Below are 20175 nucleotides of genomic sequence, written 5' to 3' on the forward strand. Positions count from 1 at the left end.
GTCAGATGAAAATGCTTGTAGTAAGTAATTTTAAATTTAAAAAATTAATTTAAGTATATAATTCTAACAATGTAAAGTTTTATACTGTAGACCCCCCTATAACACGGTGGATTTATATAACATGGAATGTATCTGTGTTGTACAAGTCACTTAAATACATGAGCAAATCACAGCCTGGCACGTGTGCAGTTTAGGGGCTGCGGCTGTTTAATTTTATGGGAGAAAACCTTTCAATCGATTCTAGACTAATTTGACTCAATATTTCCAAATCACGTATATTTCTTTTTGGGAATAATCCATATCAACTATGCTATAAACAAAAAATTGTAGGATTACTTACCGAGTGTGCACCGTTCGACAACGCCATTGCTTAAGCTTGTTTTCGTCGTGGAGCGGCTCGTCGGACGGCGGATGCATGTTTCCTGATGAGTGAATTTTTCACAGAAAAATAACTTAACTTTGGAGATATCATTAATAAAAATATGATTTTTATGGCCGTTGAATAGTAAATGTTTTTTAGTAGGTCCAGTGCTCGTTTAAACTCAACAGTTTGTACAATATCTGCTATTGGTCCAGATTCGACCAATCCTGTCGCGACACGAGTCGGCGATGACATTTTACCGTGTTATATGAGTCTCTTTTAATGTGTTATATGAATACGATCACAATTTTTTCGCTGTGTTATATGAATCCATGTCATAGGGGAGGTCTACTGTATATACTTATGATAACCAGACAACTTAAGAAAAGGAGGGAAAGACTGTGTTAGGTTAGAATTGTTAACCAATATCTTTTGATGGCTAGATGGCTGAGTAGTTAAGGCATCTGCCTACTGCTCTGGGGATCCAGGAACAAATCCTGTCGGGTCAAAAAATCCCAGGAATTTTTGGTGTTGATTAAGGAATGAGTGGTTCATCCTGAATATGTCAGTTCCCAATGCTTGCCACACAACTGCATTATTGTGGGCTTGGTGGAATCTACGATGGACTTGATGAAAATGGATAGAAAGAGTAAAAAATAAAATAACTGATACCTTCCAGATTTGTGTAAAATGCATAGACTATTGAAACATATTTATAAATTGTCCTAAGTGATGATTACATTTTATAATTAATGTGAATTAAAATTACTGTGATCATCGTATTTTTAAACTGCTTTAAGATGTGATGGTTTGATTTGAACTAATATAAATCTTATTAAATTATTAACCCTTCATTCTAACTAATTTTTAGATAAGTATTTAATTAAAATCAATATTTTATCTATCTATCTGTTTGTTACTTTGAGATAATACTAAGAAGTATTATCTCAAAGTAACAAATAAGTAACATATTAAAAAATATGCACATTTTCCTTTAAGATAAAACAACTTGCAAAGAAAAACAGTTTACCTGCGGTAACGATAGATGTATTTCGGAACATTGGGTGTGTGATGAAGAAAATGACTGTGGAGATAACAGTGACGAAATGAATTGTCGTAAGTTATTTTAATTATTTGATCATTACAAAATCAATTTTTGAAGTTTGTTGATAAAATTTTAATTTTTGATGATTAACAATATTTCATATAAAATAAATAATTTATTTCCAATATCTCTGTGGAGTGAATGCTGTTACCATTTTATCAGGTAGTTATAAATTGACATCAATTTATATTTGAATGAACATATATTTTGTAAAGACTTTTTCAAATTTCTTACAGAAGAAGTTTTAGATAAACTTATTTACAGATAAGAATTCCATCAAAAATTTATATTAGTTGTTTTTTGTGTCACTGACTCTTAATAAAATTTATGAAGTCTTCTAAAATTTGACACATACTGGCAGTAAAATTAAAGTGATACTGAGCATCAATGATAGACTCAACCAATCATTCTATTGATTGTCAAGGTCAAAGGAGATGATTTGATGAAACCAGTTTTTAATGCTAATTATCATCTTATCTTAATGTACAAGTGGCAAAATATTTTGTAATGTTTTGTAATAATTACTTATTATATTTATTAGTAAACTAAATCTTAAATAATAAATTGATTTAAGATACGTTGAGAGAGTTGTAATGACTGGAATAAAACATTTATAAATATTTTAAAAACTATCCTGGATGATAAGACATTTGCACACAATTTAACAGTTTTGCATATAACTAAATATCTTTCATCAAAGAATGTTTGTTTAAGATTTTCAGTTTAGATGAATTTTGTTACATTTATTGTTGGTCATTAATAAGCTTTCTAATTAAACTCTTAAATATTATAAAAGTTCAAATATAGCTTGTATGTAAGGCAAGGTTTTATTAGGAAATTTTTTGTACCATTTGTTACAATGGTTGAGATCAGTGGTTCTCAACCTGCCCAGAGTGTTCTATTTAAAAAAAACAAGAAGATTTTATTGCAAATTTCTTCCATCTTACTGTAAAATAGAATTGCCTATAAATAAAGTAATATAAGATGAGAATAGTAAATGTGGAATTGCCTATCAATTTTAAATATATTGATCGCCAACGTTAATGCTTTATGTAATAAAAAGTATATGAAGGGTATTCTGTGGCCTCTGAAAGGTTGAGAATCACTGATCTAATATCTAGTTAAGTAATTTTTAAAAAGTGAATTTGGTTGGATTTTTTTACTTTATTCGTGAATTATTAAAGGTTCAAAACTGAATTGAAATGTAATGAATTTAATTAATATAATTATTATTAAATAAATTAGTTGATTAAATAAAAAACTAAATTAATTATTTTTCTAAAAACAAAATAAAAGAAACTGTGTTCATTAAGTATAAAATTAATATTATTAATTGTTAAATTTTCAGCAAATGTCACCTGTTCAAGTCAACAGTTTAAGTGTGGCAATGGAAAATGTATTCCCGAACGTTGGAGATGCGATGGAAGTGCGGACTGTACAGACAGTTCGGACGAACAAGATTGCCCCATTAGCACAATAACATGTGGCTTTCACGAAGTTTTGTGCGCTAATGGCAAAGATTGCATATCTACTGCTTGGAAATGTGATGGAGATAGTGATTGTCCAGACAAATCAGATGAATTAAATTGTAAGTATTTTAAAATTGAAAATAAATTAATAAATTTTTTTATATTTTATAATAATAGGTTTTATAAGCCTGAATTAGATTGTATAAAACCAGTAATTTCTAGAGTAAATTGCAAATATTTTTATCCTATTTAATCAGATATATATTGTATTGATGATAAACTTTGTATACAAAAAACTTATGTGACACTATGTATATACAGTCATGCATCATAGGCAAAATAATTGTTTAGATGATGTTATGATCAGATCACCATCAAAATCTAACAATGTGTGTGACAGAATGGCAATCATTCCACACACCTTGCAGGATGTTTGAGATGTCGTGGCCTGATGTATTGCAAGGATCCAATAGTGGTATGTTAATTTGGTGCTCACAGTGGATGTTTGCAGTTGAACTCCTCTGCTGGCTGACCACTGGCTGTGCCAGTATTGTCTTAGGACAATACTGACACAGCCAGTGGTCAGCCAGCACAGAAAAACTCATTACTTTATTACACAGCACATTACTTTATTAAACTAAGCTCTATATAGTGTCCTGTTTTATTCCATATAAAATTAATTATAATAATTTTATGAAACTTGATGCTAATATCAAATTATGTTGTAAGTAAAAAAATTATTTTAAATTTAAAAATCTAAATTATCATTATCATAAATTTTGTGTAAAAACTTGTATAATAATAATTTTTACAATAAATAGATACATTTTAATTTATTTATATAGAATGTAGATAGGTAATTTTGATTTTATGGAAATAACAGATATTTAATAGAAAAATTTTAATGGAGGATATTGAGCATGTCTTACACAAAAACAATTATTTCCTCTTAGGACAAGACATTTGAATTCTAAGTATTTTTTATATTTTCAATGCAGTTATCAAAATTTTATAAATTTATTTTCTTCTGCAACTACTGCTACTACTACTACAAAAGGCTCAAGAAAATTTAAAATTTATATGCTTATGTATTAAAAAAGAAGTTTTATTTTTATATTACTATAAATCACAAATTAAATTCTAGCAATGAATATTCAACATTCACTATTGATAATTTATGTACACATTATTAAAGTTATTATTGAAGTAGTCAGAGGACTAGAGTAATACAATGGCTGTGTTTGGCAGACTCAACAGTTCTGGAGTGGTTGAGTATTTTACTACTGAATGCTCTTTACAGATGTGCTATTTCAGAACATATTGAATTATTGATGGCAAGTTTAGTATCAAAGCTTGCACTACCTTTTGGTAGCTACAAGTGATCAAAGATAACTGATCGCACACAATAATTGATGTATGTATTATTTACAAATATGAAAACATGCATTATAGTACTAATTCAATCAACATATGCAAAATGTAAAGTTTAGGAAGAATTTACTTTGTAAAGTACTAATCGAATCAGAATAACTAAAGCACTATTGCAAGACGATCGCTAGCTTACCGACCGTCGACCCAATGGGTACTTTACACGGATTTGCGTGGAAAAAAAATGTTATGCCAGGCCTGGGCTTTCGCGTGCTCTGGAAATTATAATTATAAATAGTCAACCAAAAAAAAAATAAAAGAACAACTCAAGTTTTAATATGAACTAATACAACTACGTACAAATTAGTAAATTCCAAAACAATTTATTTCACAAAGGACACTTATTTCGAACCGACGAACAAGATACTTATCAATTACTATCTAAAACTAGTCCCCTGAGACTTCCAACAAAAATCAAAATTCAACTTAAAACTATGTACAATTCAAACTTAGAATCTATGACTATTCGTCACCTCAGCTATAAGAATCTTTTATCCAAATCCTCTCTGTCGAAAAACTTTCTTATCCTTTTCTTTCAATCTGGAATCACCTGCTCGAACCTCTCTTTCAATCTCCCTAGGTAGCACACCTCGCTTTCAATCAATTGGAAGCTCACCTCAATCGTCTTGTCGGAACTTGCTCTTTTTATAGTCGTGAGGTGACGTTACAATCGTTTGCTGAAATCACCCCCTCATTTACATACTTAGATGCTAACAGTAGTTTACATTTTTACCTGGTCAGCGTATTTCGACAATTGAGTAACGACTTTTACATTACTTTCACTTAATTACTTTTTACACAATTGAGATGTCTATTTTTAAGTCATTTAGTAACTCCTGATTCTAAGTGTGTGTGTTCTTGAGAAAAGGGGGGTCTCCCTTCCCTTTTCTCAAGTCGGAATGTCCGTATGAACTTCCGAGTAAGGGCGCGCAATGGTGCGTTCATTTTTTTTTCCTATGGCGCTTCGTCGGTTTGGTGAGTTGGTTCTTTTATTCTTTTTGTTTGTTCCAGAGGGTGAGTGAGGAACTTTTGCCCTAACTAAACATAAACCCCAAACTTAAAATATACATAACGAAAACAAAAGATAGAAAATAAAAATACAGCTCGGACTCAGTTCCTTACACCTTTACTTAAAAATGTTTTTAAGTTTATGGAAAAAAGCAGAAGCTTTTTTAGTGCACTCTTGGCAACTGGTAATTTATTTTGCAGATTCTTAATTTTTATGTAGCAGTTACCACTAATATACCACTGCTCAAATAGAACTGTTTAGTCTTCTGAACATGATATTTAATTAGAGGAGATTGATTTTCTAGCATAAAAATGATATAGCACAAATATATCATTCATTATTTACAGATATAAATGCATAAATAACAAGTAATGGGTAAAGACAAAGACACCCTTAAAATGTTATCATAAATCACTATTATAACCATTTATAGAGGGCAACCAATACACTGGGCAAGATAAGTGAAGGAATGTTGCATGGTTCCAAGGTTGTTGTGAGGAGAGATTCCCATTTAAACACGAGTTTCCAGTCACTAAAGCATCTGAGTAGCATTGTTTGAGCCCATAATGGGTTGTAGTTTTGTTTGAGCATCTTTTTTGTGAGCTCTGTGGTACACTTTCTTTCCACCATGTCATCCTGGTGCTCTGCTAGGCAGCTAGCAAGCATTTGTATTGTGGCCCCAATGTACCTTGTGTTCACTCTTGTTACTGGATTCTCCAATGGTATTGCATAGACTCCTGATTTTTTAAAGGTGGAGAATTTATCCTGATCATTGCAGATAAGTCTGTGCAAATTCAGTAGTGGATATAGGGGCAGGAGAAAGTTATGTTGCCTGAATGTATGGCAAGTGCATTTGGAAAGGGATCTGAGGTACGGTAATGGTGGTTGAACTACTGACACTTCTCTTTTGTTGCATAGTGTTGTGCTTGGAAATAGATTCCCTAACCATGTTATGCAGATGTGTGAACTTAGCATGTGAAAAACTAGCCGTTTATACTGCCAAACTGATGGTGTTTAACCGAATGTTTACAAGCCCTTGGTTGATGGTAATAAGAATGCTCTTCTAATGAGGACAGCATATTACATATGCTATGAATCTACATATGCACAAATCCAAGAATGTTATTGCCTCATCAACCTCTTAATTCATCAGTTAGTAGGAAGTACTTATACAAAGAAAAAGTTGTTAACACTGCATTCAGTGTGTCTTTACTTCCTCTTATCTGATATTTGGCGTGAAGATCAAACTATATTGTATTACTACTTATATATGTATCACTAATTTAATTTAAAATTTATGAAAACATTATTCATATAAGTATGTAAAATGTACTGAATTATTTTGGTTAGGTAATAATACATGCCGTCCAGATCAATTTCAATGTGACGACTTGCATTGTATTCCTGGACAACTACAATGCGACGGACAAAAGGAATGTAAAGATGGATCTGACGAAGAACATTGTGGAGGTAAATAAAAAATAAAAACTATAAGTTAGTTCTAAATATAAAATATTAAGTTAAAGACCATTATTCTAATGATAATAAATTATAAATAATTTAAAATTCTCTTTCATTTGCAATAAATAAAATTACATTAAAGTTTATTAAGTCAAGAAATGACAAAAGTATTCTTGTAATCAGATATTGTAACAAGTTTGTTAAAATAATAATAAAATCACTTTAAATATAGATAACTTGTGAGGAAAAAAATACCATTTTTTATAACTTTTCTAAGCAATCTGTAATCATAAGAGAAGCAGTCTTTTGAACTGGTTGTCTGTCCAATGACATAATGATTGTTATCATAAGATATATATTTAAAATTAAGTAGCTATAATGACTTATTATCAAGCAGGCTGATTTTTGTTTCTTTAATATGTAAATTGTATCAGGTATGTGTTTTGAAGAAACAATAATGTCAGAATTTTTTCCTCCATCTAAAAATAAACAAACTACTACATCAAAGTATAAAAAGAATTTTAATGATTTTATAGAAATGTAATAGATAAATCTAAAAACTTTTCTCCATAATAAGTAATTACTGAATTATTTTGATGGATATCTGCTTTATTGTAATAAAAATTTTCATTTAAAATTGATCTGTTTGTGAATATTAAGCTCTGATACAGCACAAGAAAGATGTGAATAATTCTTTAAAATTGATTATTCAGAGAATAACAATTTTAGCTTAAATTAAAATACATTATTAAGTTAGATAAAGTAGATATTTTCCCTGAAGTATAATTAGCCATTTTTGTTCATTATAGATAACATTTTAAAATTATTTTACTTTAGAACCAAATAGCGACAATACTTGTGATGAAAAAACACAGTTCCATTGTGGTCGTAATCATTGTATCTCAATAAATCTCACTTGTGACGGCAAAAATGATTGTGGTTCTTGGGAAGACGAACCTCAAGACAAATGCAGTAAGTATTTTATTAAGAAGAGTACATGCTATACTTTCATTATTAAAGGACTCTGTCATCAAAATTATAAGAATTTAAAACCGTTTCTAGATGGATGTTCGATTGCCGTTAAATATCAGTTCGATTTGCATGTCGTTTAAATAGTATGTCGTAGTTAAACGACATACTATTTAAACGACATGAGAATCCATATGAGAATCCATCGAACATCCATATGAGTTAGAATTTTTTTTTTCAATAATAAAGTTAATGCTGTGTAGAACAGACAGCAACTGTACAAAGTAATCTTGCAAAATCTAAACTTTTATCAGTATAACTGTGTGTATCATTTGCAGTGGATTTAAATATTTACTTCCTTGTCCTTTTTTTCATTTAATTTCAGATGTAACTGAATGTGATACTAATAATGGTGGATGCTCTCAAAAGTGTATCGATAAACCAATAGGTTATTACTGTGAATGTAATGAAGGATATAAACTTGTTGATAACAGATCCTGCGAAGGTATTTGTCATTTACATTATATTAATTTTAAACAGTCGAAAATACAATTAAGTTTATTATTAATTTATTCTATTTTTATTTAAATTTTATAATTTAAAATACACAGATGTCAATGAATGTAGTGTACCAGGTTTTTGTTCACAAGTTTGTATCAACACCAAAGGCAGTTTCAAATGTGAATGTATCGAAGGTTACAGTTTAGAACCTAACAATCATCAACGCTGTAGAGCTATGGGTAAATTTACTTTACAATTGACTTTCAAATATATATTATCGGAATTTAAATTTTGTTTAATAATAATTCATTGAAAATAAACAATTAAAATTGTTTGTTTTAAAAATAAATTTTAGACAATTAAAATTACAAAGTTTTTCTATGTGAATATAGTATTTGAAATAGTAGTCTAAAAATGAACTTGCACAGCTTTCATTAAAATTGTTTACAACTTATCTAAGATACAAAAATGAATACAGAAATTTGATTTGCAAATAAAACACAAATGTTCCTTAATAACAACAGTTATTTTTAAAATTTTTATCTTATTTAGAAGGTCATCTGTCTTTAATTTTTGCAAGCCATCACGATATCAGAAAATACGAGTTAGAAACTGAGGAATACAAATCTCTGATTGAAAATTTAGAAAGCAGAGTTTATATTGATTATATATATCAAACTGGAATATTAGTTTGGTCTGATAGTCTGGATAAAAGTATTAAAAGGTAAAAATTTGTTAAATGAATTTTTCTATTTAAATGCGAAAAACAATGTTTGTAAATGCATTTTATATTATTTCTTACAATTATAACTCTTTAGAATGCATTATTTTTATTATTTTTTAATGATTCTAAAGGTATTGTAGTAAATTCTTAATTATTAAACAAGAATTTATTAGTGAATTTCTAAAATTAAACAAATTTTAATTTATTTATAGTGCACCAATTGATACTGGAAAACCGATAATGAAAATTCTGACTACGGACATTGGTGTTTCTAATGATATTGCAGTAGATTGGATCTATTTACATATTTACTGGACTGATGCTGAAAAAAATAGCATTTATATTACTGATATGAGTGGCAAAAAGAAAACATTAATCCACACGGGAAATGATAAGCCAAGGGCAATTGCCGTGAATCCAGTAGAAGGGTAAATAAAACTTGTTTTGAAACAGATGTAGCCTTAACAAAATATAAATATCAATTCTGAAATTAAATCTTATTTTGAAATTAGATGGATGTTTTGGACTGATTATGGTAATACTGCTAAGATCGAACGTGCCGGAATGGATGGAAGTCACCGTCAGACCATTGTTTCGTCAGATATTAAATGGCCCACTGATTTAACACTTGGTATGTTTAAAAACAAAATTGATATTGATTTTATTTAGTATTTAATGCCAAAATTAGTTATACAAGGAATATTCAGTATTTGGCCGAATACCTAATACCTAAAAACAGGAGTGAGAAATAACAAAAACACAGTAAATTAACATTAAATCTAAATACCAAAATGATTATCAGGTTAGTGTTTATATTTATTTATAACTTATAACCTGCACAAAATAAAAAACAAAATGATATTAGTCAGATGTATTCACAATTTATAATCACATGTACACACCTATTCATTCGAGAATCGTTGCACATCTGAGGGTCTGACCCTGCCTATCCTTCTTTTTAAGTGCTCGTCTTTGCTCTTTCCCTTTCTCTTTCCTCTATCGCTCTAGTCCATGTATTCCTATGCATACATCATAATGTGCGCACACAATACTTTTGATTTGTCATTTTTCTGTCGTAGATTTCCCATTTTACAATTACGTGACTCATAGCCTGGTGATAACGGAGAAATGAGACAGATAGGATGTCGGTATAAGTCACAGTTATGATTTCACAATTCGAGACAGCTTGGTAGCCCGAACGGCTCCAGGCTTTCACCTGTGCATGCTAAGTGACTTTCATTACAAGCATTTAGCTGTCCGAAGTCTATGAGAATGATTATTTGGCATTGACGGCTGGAAATTTCGCACCAATAAGCTGCCTTGACTTATTCAATTATGTTATCAACTCAATTTCATATTTATTTTCACATTTTCACTTTGCGGTCCTTCTCTGTTCTTTTTCCGTTACTTACACGTGTAGGTCATTTCATTGTTATCACTTATCACATACTGCCATGCCGCTACAATTGTCAAGAATTAACGCAATTGGCAAAGCATAGTGACAGCGGGCCAATAGAGAGCAGGGTCCTTGCCATAATGCGGTTTGTGTGCCAATTTTTGTATGTGCGTTAATCAAGCCAAATAGTTTGGCTGAATATTCAGTATTCGGCCTGAGGCCGAACATACTATTCGTTGCAACATTAGCCAAAATATATAAATTAGAGAATTTTAATGATGATACTAAATTTAAATTACAGATTTAGTTGATAGAAGAATATATTGGGTCGATGCAAAATTACATATTTTATGTAGTGCCGATTATAGTGGACGAAAGCGTCAAGTTGTTTACTCATCCGAGACCATTTTAAAACATCCGTATTCAATGGATGTGTTTGAAGTAAGTTTGTACAAAATTATAATAAAAATTTATTTATAAAATTATACAAAGTTTGTTAAAATCTATAAATTGCTTTTCAACTAAAATGTCATTGCTGCTTCTCTATTCAGATATTTGGAATATTAATGTTTTACATCTCATTTCATACAATCATCAATTATTTCTGAAATGTCAATGATTAATTTTTGTGTTTTGAAAATCACTTTACAGGATTGGGTATATTGGACAGATGAAGAAACAAAAAATATTCACAGAGCAAATAAATTTAATGGAAAGGAAATGAAAGTTTTCAGTGGGATATTTTCTCCAACAGATGTGCGTGTTTTTCACTCTTATAAACAGCCAAAAGGTAAGTTTTTTAAACCAATTATAATGCCATTCCACATACATTCAAAAATATTTCATTTGCATAAATACTTTAACAATCCTTCCCAAATAAAATCTTAGAATACTTCAGTTCTCTTAATAATTTTAATTAAATGAATAATTTTATGATTTTTCTAATAAATCGTTTTAATACTTTTATTTTGCAGGTAATAATTATTGTGGTATATTAAATGGTCACTGTTCCCATCTTTGTCTACCTTCTCCCAATATTACCGAGAGATCTGCAAAATTTTCTTGTGCCTGTCCCGACGGCATGATACTGTTGAAAGATTTACGAACTTGCACCTTTGAATGTAAGTATAATTAATTTTTTTTATTATTTCTAAAGAAATAGAAAACTGCTTTATTAATTCAGAATTTCATAAATATATTTTACACTATGTTACAATGCAAAAAAATCATTTATTTAAACTCGGCTTTTAAAATATCAGTGTGTTGCTTCTTTCTAATGCATTCAATGTTTTTCTCCACACAATAATTCTGCGTAAAATGTTTTATGTCATCTATGACTAGCTTTTTAATGGAATTTTCTGTTCCTTTAGTGAACTAGAATTTTTGTCTGAAATTAATAAATTTTAAAATTTTACACTTTACCGACTCTATAATGACTCATTTTTATATATCAAAATTATATGATTCTTTTAAATTGCAAGATATTTATATATATGAGTGATTTTTATTTTTATTATTTCAGCAACTATAGTCACTTCTGTTTCATCTAAACCTGTACCAGATATGAGCGATACTACAAGTGAGTATAAGTTCCACTATATTTTTATTTCGGTATTAAAAAAACGTTAATATTTCTTTTTATTTGAAGTGAATTTGTTTCTTAATTTTCCTTTCTATTCTCGAATTTCTCTCTAATGAATAGCATATCCAAAGATATGATTTCCTCTTGGAATAACTGCTTAAATGATTTGATTACTCCAATAATAAGCAGCTTATTCAAGTTTTCCTTTGTTTTATTTCTTAGAATTAATAGATTAAAAGACCTAGGTTATCATTTAGAATATATATGACTTTTTGTTATCATTTCTCTTCAGTTTGTTGTACAGCTAATATTGATAATTTTCTTTTGTTTTCTAACTAAAAAGTCTCTCTACTTTCCAGAACAGTTTTTTTTATTTCAGAAAATTCATAATTTCTTGATTATACAGTTATATAAACAAAAATAGAGTAACTGTTTTATTGTTTCACATGTAAAAAAGTTCTAATACGATTCAGTCCAAAAAATTTTAATTGTTTAGAAGGAAAAATCCAACTTGTGAAATAAAAACACTATAAATTATAGTTTACAAATCAGGAAGCTAATTAAAATGTTAATTAAACTTGTTTACATACATTACAGGACCTATAGTTTTAGAGGTTCCAAAGGGGGGAAAAAAGTCCCAAGGAAAAAACTATTTTTAGAAATAGCTAATTGTTTACGCTCTTCTTGTAGTAAACATTTTCAACGGAATCGTTGATCATTTTTCTCCGGAGCCTTTGTAGCTCTGAAATGAATTGAAATCTTTCATTTGACCTTAATCAAGTTGAAACAGTGGGTGTTTGTTATCAGTTGTTTTTCCAAGTTCTCTCTCTCTCTCTCTCTCTCTCTCTCATCTTGGGGCTATCTCATCTTATTGTTCAATATCTAAAGCAACAAAATACATTCTATGTGACTTCTGTTGTTTTTTACAAAAATATTTGAATTATGTAATTTTAAAGAAAATTATACTTTGTTACTAGAGTTCATTATGAATGATACTATTGAAAGTACAAATTTAAGTTATATTCCAATTTGTTTCAAAATATACTGTGTATAAATTTGAAAATTATATTTTTTCAGATGATAAACGAATGTGAATTTTTAAAAATTGTATTACAAATCAAATGAAATTTTCTTTATATTAAAATTTTTTAATTAAAGTGTTTAATTTAAAGTTATTAACATTTCATGATTCTAAATTATATATTTTAATGTATAGTTTGATTGGAATGTATATTTGTATATAGCATAATTAGTTAGGAATTATTTCATTTTTATTGTGTACATAAATCATGTTAATCTCTCTAGTGTCCTCGCCGATAACCAGCGAACAGGCTTTTCCTCGTCTCGGCAGTAACATTTCTTTACTAACTAACAGTTCCGAAGCCCCCTTCACTACTTCCACTTCATTGCTTCCTGCAACCACCAATAATGTGGTCACTGATAATAAAAATCTTTCTCCCATGAGAGATAGTCCGGCAGTCTCTTCCTTTTCTCCTGTTTTTACATATTCAAATGCTACAGGTGTTTTAGGTATCATGACTATTTTAGTTTGTTTTATTACACCCTTGTTTTCAGTTTTTATCAGAAGTAACTTTACAGTTTTCAATAGTATTGTGTGTGTCTTGTACATGTTTTAACCCTTAAAAAAATTTGTTTTTGTAGAAGCTGCATGCTTGTATTCATCCCTATAATTAGTAATGTAGAAAAGCATATGTAGTATAACAATTTCTGCAACGTGTTGGTGACTACAAGAGTTTGTTGCTGTGTGCATTTTTGATCGATCCGTCTGTCTGTATTAGTAAAGCTATTGTAACTGAAAAATTAGGTCTATAATTCAAAATTATGTGTTATTAATTGATAAATAAGAAGTGTTGTTCTTAAAGAACTAGTCACCAGCATGTTAATGGTAACATAAAATGAAATTGTTTTTATTTCCTGTATGAGTAATCATCATCTTGGACTTGAGTTATTGTTTAAACAATTTCATTTTTGTTATAATTGGACCACACTACATTATACATTTTTACTTGGGTTTTAGTATTCGATTCGTCATCATTTTCGTTTATTCCGCAGAAGCAATTCCCACGCTCGTCGACGTCGTTCCGACAACATCCGGCCCCGTCGTCAGTGCCCAGAATGCCTCTCTGATGCACGAGAAGCGAAATCTTCCATTGTCGGATGCAGACACGGGCAAGGTGGCGGGTATCATTATCGGCATACTTGCGGGAATTGCAATAGTCATCACTCTGGTAAACATGTTTTACTTTATTCATTTAGCTATTATTCATTTTATTTTACAGTAAAAATAAGACCTGATGTTTTCTAACTTATTTAATTACAGGTTGCATTTTTTGTCTACAAGCAGTATTTGCGTAGGAATGTGACCAGCATGAACTTTGATAATCCAGTTTATCGTAAAACGACAGAAGACCAGTTTAGTCTGGAGAAAAATCAGTATCAACCGGCAAGATCGTATCCACCAGTAAGTTATATGATCATTAGGTGAAAATATTACTTGATAAAATAGCAACCTAAGACTTCCATTAATTTTGTTTTAAGTATTGTAAGACAAATTTTTAATAATAATAATAAAATTATTTTTAGAGTTTGGAACCTCTAACCTCACCAGGAACTAATGAATTTGTATAATGTTTAAAGCCAAATAGGAAGAAAAGAATATATTTGTCCATATATTCTTTTTGCTATCATGACTGTTAATGTGTTCATGGCAACGGTGCACGCAAGGAGTACGGTACGGTCGTGCATCTTTTTATAGTCGATTATTTGTATTTTGAACATCCGTGAAATTTATTTAAGGCAACAGATAACATACTTAACTTGCCAACTCTAACTTTTTTATAACTAATATTGAAGAGTAACGATTTTTCATACCAGTCAGTAATTTAAGTTGCCACAAATGCATGTTTGTGTGTATTATTTTTGATGGTGCTCGTGCAAACTTAAAAGTGGTCGCCGGTGAAGTCGAGCGGAATCTCTTCGGAAGAAGACCAAGTCGGCGCATCTATTTTTTTTTATTTTTATTTTTTTTTAGAAGAGGAATTCAAAAGCATTGGAGTTCTGAGACGGCAGCACGAAAGTGTACATAACATTAAACATGGACGGAATATTTGTTTCGAATTAAAGTTTCTTAAAAGGTGAGCAGTTTCGTCGACGACGTCTTACGCCCGCAACTCGTCGGCTCGACAAGGTCCAAATCTTCCAGTCTGCGTCGGGCAAATCTTCCCATCGTTGGCTTCGGGTGGACGCTCTTCTTTAAAACGGTTGGCAAAACTCCAAGCATTCTTCTCGAATTCATTACACAATTTAATTAATAACTTAGCTTTTCATTTCATTTACATCTGCTAATATCTGCTACATTACTTTTTGAGTATATCCATTTTGTATTTCGTTAAACAATGTTTCAACAGAATATGGACACCTTTCGGTTACGCATAGTTAATTGGAAACAGTGGATGCCGTTGCAATTGGCATTTGAAGAAATGATGCAATGTTTTTAATAATTCAATTTTAGAAAGTTGGAATATAAAAATTACATTCCAACATTTTAAATTTTGCAGTCTTCCTAATATATAATAGTAATTTAAATTATTAGATACACAGTAAACAGAACAGTCTCTAATTTGTAGGACCTGGTGCAGAGCATTCGTGTCTCGCGGTGGCCCAGCAGACCAGACGGTCCACCCAAGAGTACGTGCCCCACCAAGCTAAACTCTAATAGTAAATTTGTGTGTCGTGGCCAGAACGGTCGTTTCATTCCCCATAACTAAGCATTTAAGTTACAATAAAGAACGCCGGAAGACTGTAAGAAGCTACTTTCACGAAGACACAAAGCAGTTTACGAAACTCCTATGCAATCAAAAGAAAGTTTTGCAGATATTGCAAATTTTTCCCCCCTTCCTTCCCTGTGATGGTGAGTACCAATCACCAGTATATTTATGTATAGTATTTATATTGTTAGATTTTATTTTTTACATTTTTTTCAAGATCGAGGGATCAAAATAGTTTATGTATACAACTTTGACGTAAAAATAAATATCACTTCCTTAGTTATGTTAGAAGAATTGTTAAAGTATACACATATACACACACACAATTCCTTTGGCATAACCAATAAAAGGAAGAGATGAAAATTAATTGTATTTTTGCGGTTGGTAATTTATTATTACTATTGTTTTTTTCCTTTTGTGTAGTAAGAAACCATCCCAAAAAATTGCCAACGCGCGAATAAAAAAAAAATATGAAATAAATTCATGTTGGATGTAAATGTGATAAAAATCCTCTTCTATTCCTAGTCTCGACTCGTGCAGGTTGCTGTGTGACGTTTTTGTACATTTTATTTTTAAAATTCTGTTTTCGTTCGGTGTTATGTAATATATTAAGTGTACTGTACGTGATTAGTAATTAAATATAAAATGTTGGTATAAAAGAATTGTCGATTCAATTTTGTAACATCACAAAGAATACGTCACGAGGGGGTACAGTACATTACCATTATTTAGAACACGGGGGAAATATATTTTGATGTACTAACATATTTTAAATTTTTTTTATACCTTTTTAATCGATAGCCCATTTTGGGTAATGGGGTGCTTTTAAAATAGGAGTTTGCGCTCTCGTCGCTAGATGGCGGCTGTATAAAATTCGAAATAATTAGGTTTTCCGGGACATCTGGCAACACTTGGGTTTAATATTCTCATTCGTTTAGGGTAGCCGCCGATTGAAAAGTTGTACCCGATTTTCAGTTTTGTTATAACTAATAAAGATTTCAAAATATGGATCAATGGGATGGGATTAAGCAGTATATTAGATGATGACCACAAATTAAAGTGAACAATAAATTAATGGCCGCCGTCAAATCGATTAATACTAGAGAGGTTGAGGCGCAAGTACGAACATTAAACTTGTACGGCAAGCAGAAGTACACGTTTGACGTTCTAAGTCCAAGTAAAACGTTGCGGCGCTCGTTCACAACATCACGTGACTGATGTCGCACATTGACTCACGGAAAATCTTGAAAAAAATGGCGGATACATTTAACATTGGTTTTTTTTTTGTAACTCTTTCCGCCCTGTGGGCACTAAGGCCCTCTTAGTAGCCTAAGGCTATAAGGCCTAAGGCCCTCTTATAGCAAGCCCATTATGGGTTCGGCCAGGCCCACAATGGGGCGGCCGGGTGGTGAGGGACGGGGACCGACATATCCGGACGGACCACCCCCGAAAAATTCCTGGGGATTTTTCGACCCGTCCGGATTCGATTCCGGGTCCCCCAGGGTGGCAGGCTGCTAACCTTGACCGTTCGGCCATCCGGCCGCTTAACATTGAGGGTTACCAGCGAAGGTAAATAAACAAATTAAACTGTTTAAAAGTATTTATAAGATGTTTAATTAAAAATAATTATTTAGTGTTATTAGTGTCGTCTCTCTTACCGTACGATAGGACTATCTCATACTTTTGTCGAGGGAAGTAGTGCTGTGGCGTAGCAAGAAGGGCAAGGAGGTGTATCATGCACCGGGCGCCACTCGCAGAGGGTCGCCCAAATGGTCTCCAAGACAAACTATTATGTGTTTCTGGAGGAGGGAGGGGGCGCCAGTTATGTTCGCTACGCCACTGAAGTAGTAGCTTATGTAAACTCGAAAGCAGCTCGGAAAATAATTTTTAGAAAATTTACGAACGTATTACGCTGTTGATAGTAGAAGATGCCGTGGAAGAACAAACCTACCTTAAGATAAGCTATTATGAAGACAAATATATGTAAATTCTATAGGCACTTCGCATCACTCGCTAAAAAATTGAATAATTAAATCATTTCTGGATTAAAATCGTCTGTTTCTTTACAATATTATTCGTAAATGCTTAAATAATAATTATTTTAATAAAATACGTCATAATTTTAACTCCAAACACAAAAAAATGAAGTTTAAGCCGATCGTCTACTCGCCATTCTAGACGTAGCAAACGCCATTATCGACCGCATAGAATTGCCAGATGGCGGCGCTCGTCCGTCTGCCGTTCACGTTTTGAGCTGAATACGTGCGCCTCAACCTCTCTACTGACATCGTGTTATGTTTCTATATATTTTACGCTACGAAGCAGCGGGAGTAGAGTAATCGGCTAATCACGGTAGGCGAGTTACCCAAACAACTGCTCTACCCTGTCCAGTCGAACAGAAAGGAACAAGTAGAGCAGTTAAGCGAATACGCCATTACTCCCCAATAGGGGTTTCAAAATCGCATGTCACGTGATAAAACGCACGTTTGCTCCGCCCCTTCGCCATGTTTGTGGTCTAGCTTTCGCTTGCTTAGCTTGCATTGGACAGGTTTGCAGCACTGTTTTTCAATTTAAACTTAATAGAACTGCAGTATTTTTATATGGACTAAGTTTAAAAATAATAATAAAAAAAAGCTTTTTTAGCTGTTTATTCTCGCAGCCTGACAGGACAATGAAACTTTCTCTTCATATAGATCATTATCATGTCAGGTGTCGATCCATACGAAGCCAGCAGCATCGTCGCAGATCAAGAACCGTGGCCTAAAGTAAATTTGGTGACAAACTACTTGGTTTTGACGACAAATCACTACACTCTTTTACAAATGAAAGTTACGGGCCTCTAAAGATTTGTAAGCTATCTTACAAATGGCCGTGTTTCTTCTAATTATGTGCTCTTTCATAACGCTCCCGATATGCAGTTGGGGTGCGGCCACTCTCATACCCCATGTATAACGTTCGCACCCAGCTGGTGATGACTCATAAAATGGGAAATGTTTTCCTTTGGGGTAAAAAAAACTTTTTCAATAATATATTATTAAAAAGAACTCATCATTATGGTATGTTATATATAAATAATAAATAAGAATTTGTCAGAAATAAGTTGAAGGTTACTATGTAATGATATTTATTACTACTGCAAAAAGAAATCATTGTAAAAAGTAGCATCTTAAAGAAATGTTAAGTAAATCTAATTATCTGTAATTTATACTTTCTATATTTGGTTTTATTATAATATAGTATTTATAACGTCAAGGACAAATATTCTTTGGTTAATGCTACCTTAGGTGCCAAGATGGCGGCTCGTCTCTGATTCCAGCAGGGAAACAGTGGGACGAACGTTCTAACCTAACCTATTCTAATAATTTGGTTGCTAATAATTATGGTAATTTATTAGAATAGGTTAGGTTAGGTTAGAACATGCGTCCCCACTGTTTCAGAGACGAGCCGCCATGTTCGCTACCATAGGTAACATTAACCCAAGATTTTATTTGTTATATCAATTAAATTTTCGACTTGAAGTATCGGCATGCCAACAATCTGCAAGCTTGAATTGCTTAAACTATGTTCCAACATTCGCAGTTGCTCTTGCCAGGATTTAAATTTATGTATATCTATTTTCTTGTTTTAATTCTGAAATTCTATCACTCAGTGGGGTCAATTCAAACTCCGAATGAGACGGTTGGGACCTTGACAGAGCTGTAGAGTATAGTGATACGAACAAAAAAGTGAAAGCAACCATACCCGGGCGGGTGACGTTGGGGTGAAAATTAAGTTATCTCGCGCTCTATCCATATTCATGTTATATTTATATAAAAACATATTAATTTGAACACACTCACCTAATCCTTTATCTCCTTCCAAATCCTTCGTCAAATTTACGTTATTCTTATGTTTCTGTATAGTTTCAACTTCTACAGAGCAGCGGGAGTAGATTAACGACGTCATCACTCCGAAAGAGAGTAATCGGCTAATCACAGTAGGCGAGTGATCCAAATGACGGCTCTACCCTGTCCAGTCGAACAGAAAGGAGCGAGCAGAGCACTCTAGAGTAGTTAACCGAATACGCCATTACTCCCCACCGCTTCATTTAAACAATTAATATCCGTATTCACAACCAAAAATCAAGAGTTAGAATTAGAAGTTAATCGATAGACGTTCGCGTATTAAAATTACTTTTCGTTTAAAACGCGGTATCGTGCCGAGTGCGAGTTTTAGAACGCGTTCTACTTGAAATACACTTCTGTATTTTAAAAAAATTAAATTAAAACTTATAAAAAATCATTTTTTTTCTCGTCGCATTTTATACTTGCGCACATTTAAATTGTTATTTTGTATTTTAATTTGCAGATACGATCGTATTCGTGTTTATAAATTACTCGTTA

General features: G+C 31.8%; 1 protein-coding gene across 2 annotated transcripts; it reads left to right on the top strand.

Moving 5' to 3' along the window:
• The first annotated feature begins 5 nt into the window (after positions 1–5).
• On the top strand, positions 6–16455 carry LOC136986772 (low-density lipoprotein receptor-like). Of its 2 annotated transcripts, XM_067284375.1 has the most exons (18): positions 6–20; positions 1361–1477; positions 2815–3054; positions 6723–6842; positions 7671–7805; positions 8188–8307; positions 8414–8542; positions 8856–9027; positions 9240–9455; positions 9540–9658; positions 10725–10864; positions 11075–11213; positions 11398–11544; positions 11946–12002; positions 13311–13535; positions 14079–14254; positions 14347–14487; positions 14610–16455. In XM_067284375.1, exons 2-18 carry the CDS (start codon positions 1468–1470, stop codon positions 14652–14654), a joined length of 2331 nt encoding a protein of 776 aa, XP_067140476.1. In that variant the 5' UTR covers positions 6–20; positions 1361–1467; the 3' UTR covers positions 14655–16455. The 2 variants fall into 2 exon arrangements, with proteins under 2 accessions (XP_067140476.1, XP_067140477.1); XM_067284376.1 differs by lacking the exon at positions 13311–13535.
• The last annotated feature ends 3720 nt before the right edge of the window (positions 16456–20175 follow it).

Source organism: Centruroides vittatus, unplaced genomic scaffold (genome assembly GCF_030686945.1).
Source record: "Centruroides vittatus isolate TY-2023 unplaced genomic scaffold, ASM3068694v2 scaffold_1172, whole genome shotgun sequence".
In the NCBI taxonomy this organism is placed as follows: domain Eukaryota; kingdom Metazoa; phylum Arthropoda; class Arachnida; order Scorpiones; family Buthidae; genus Centruroides; species Centruroides vittatus.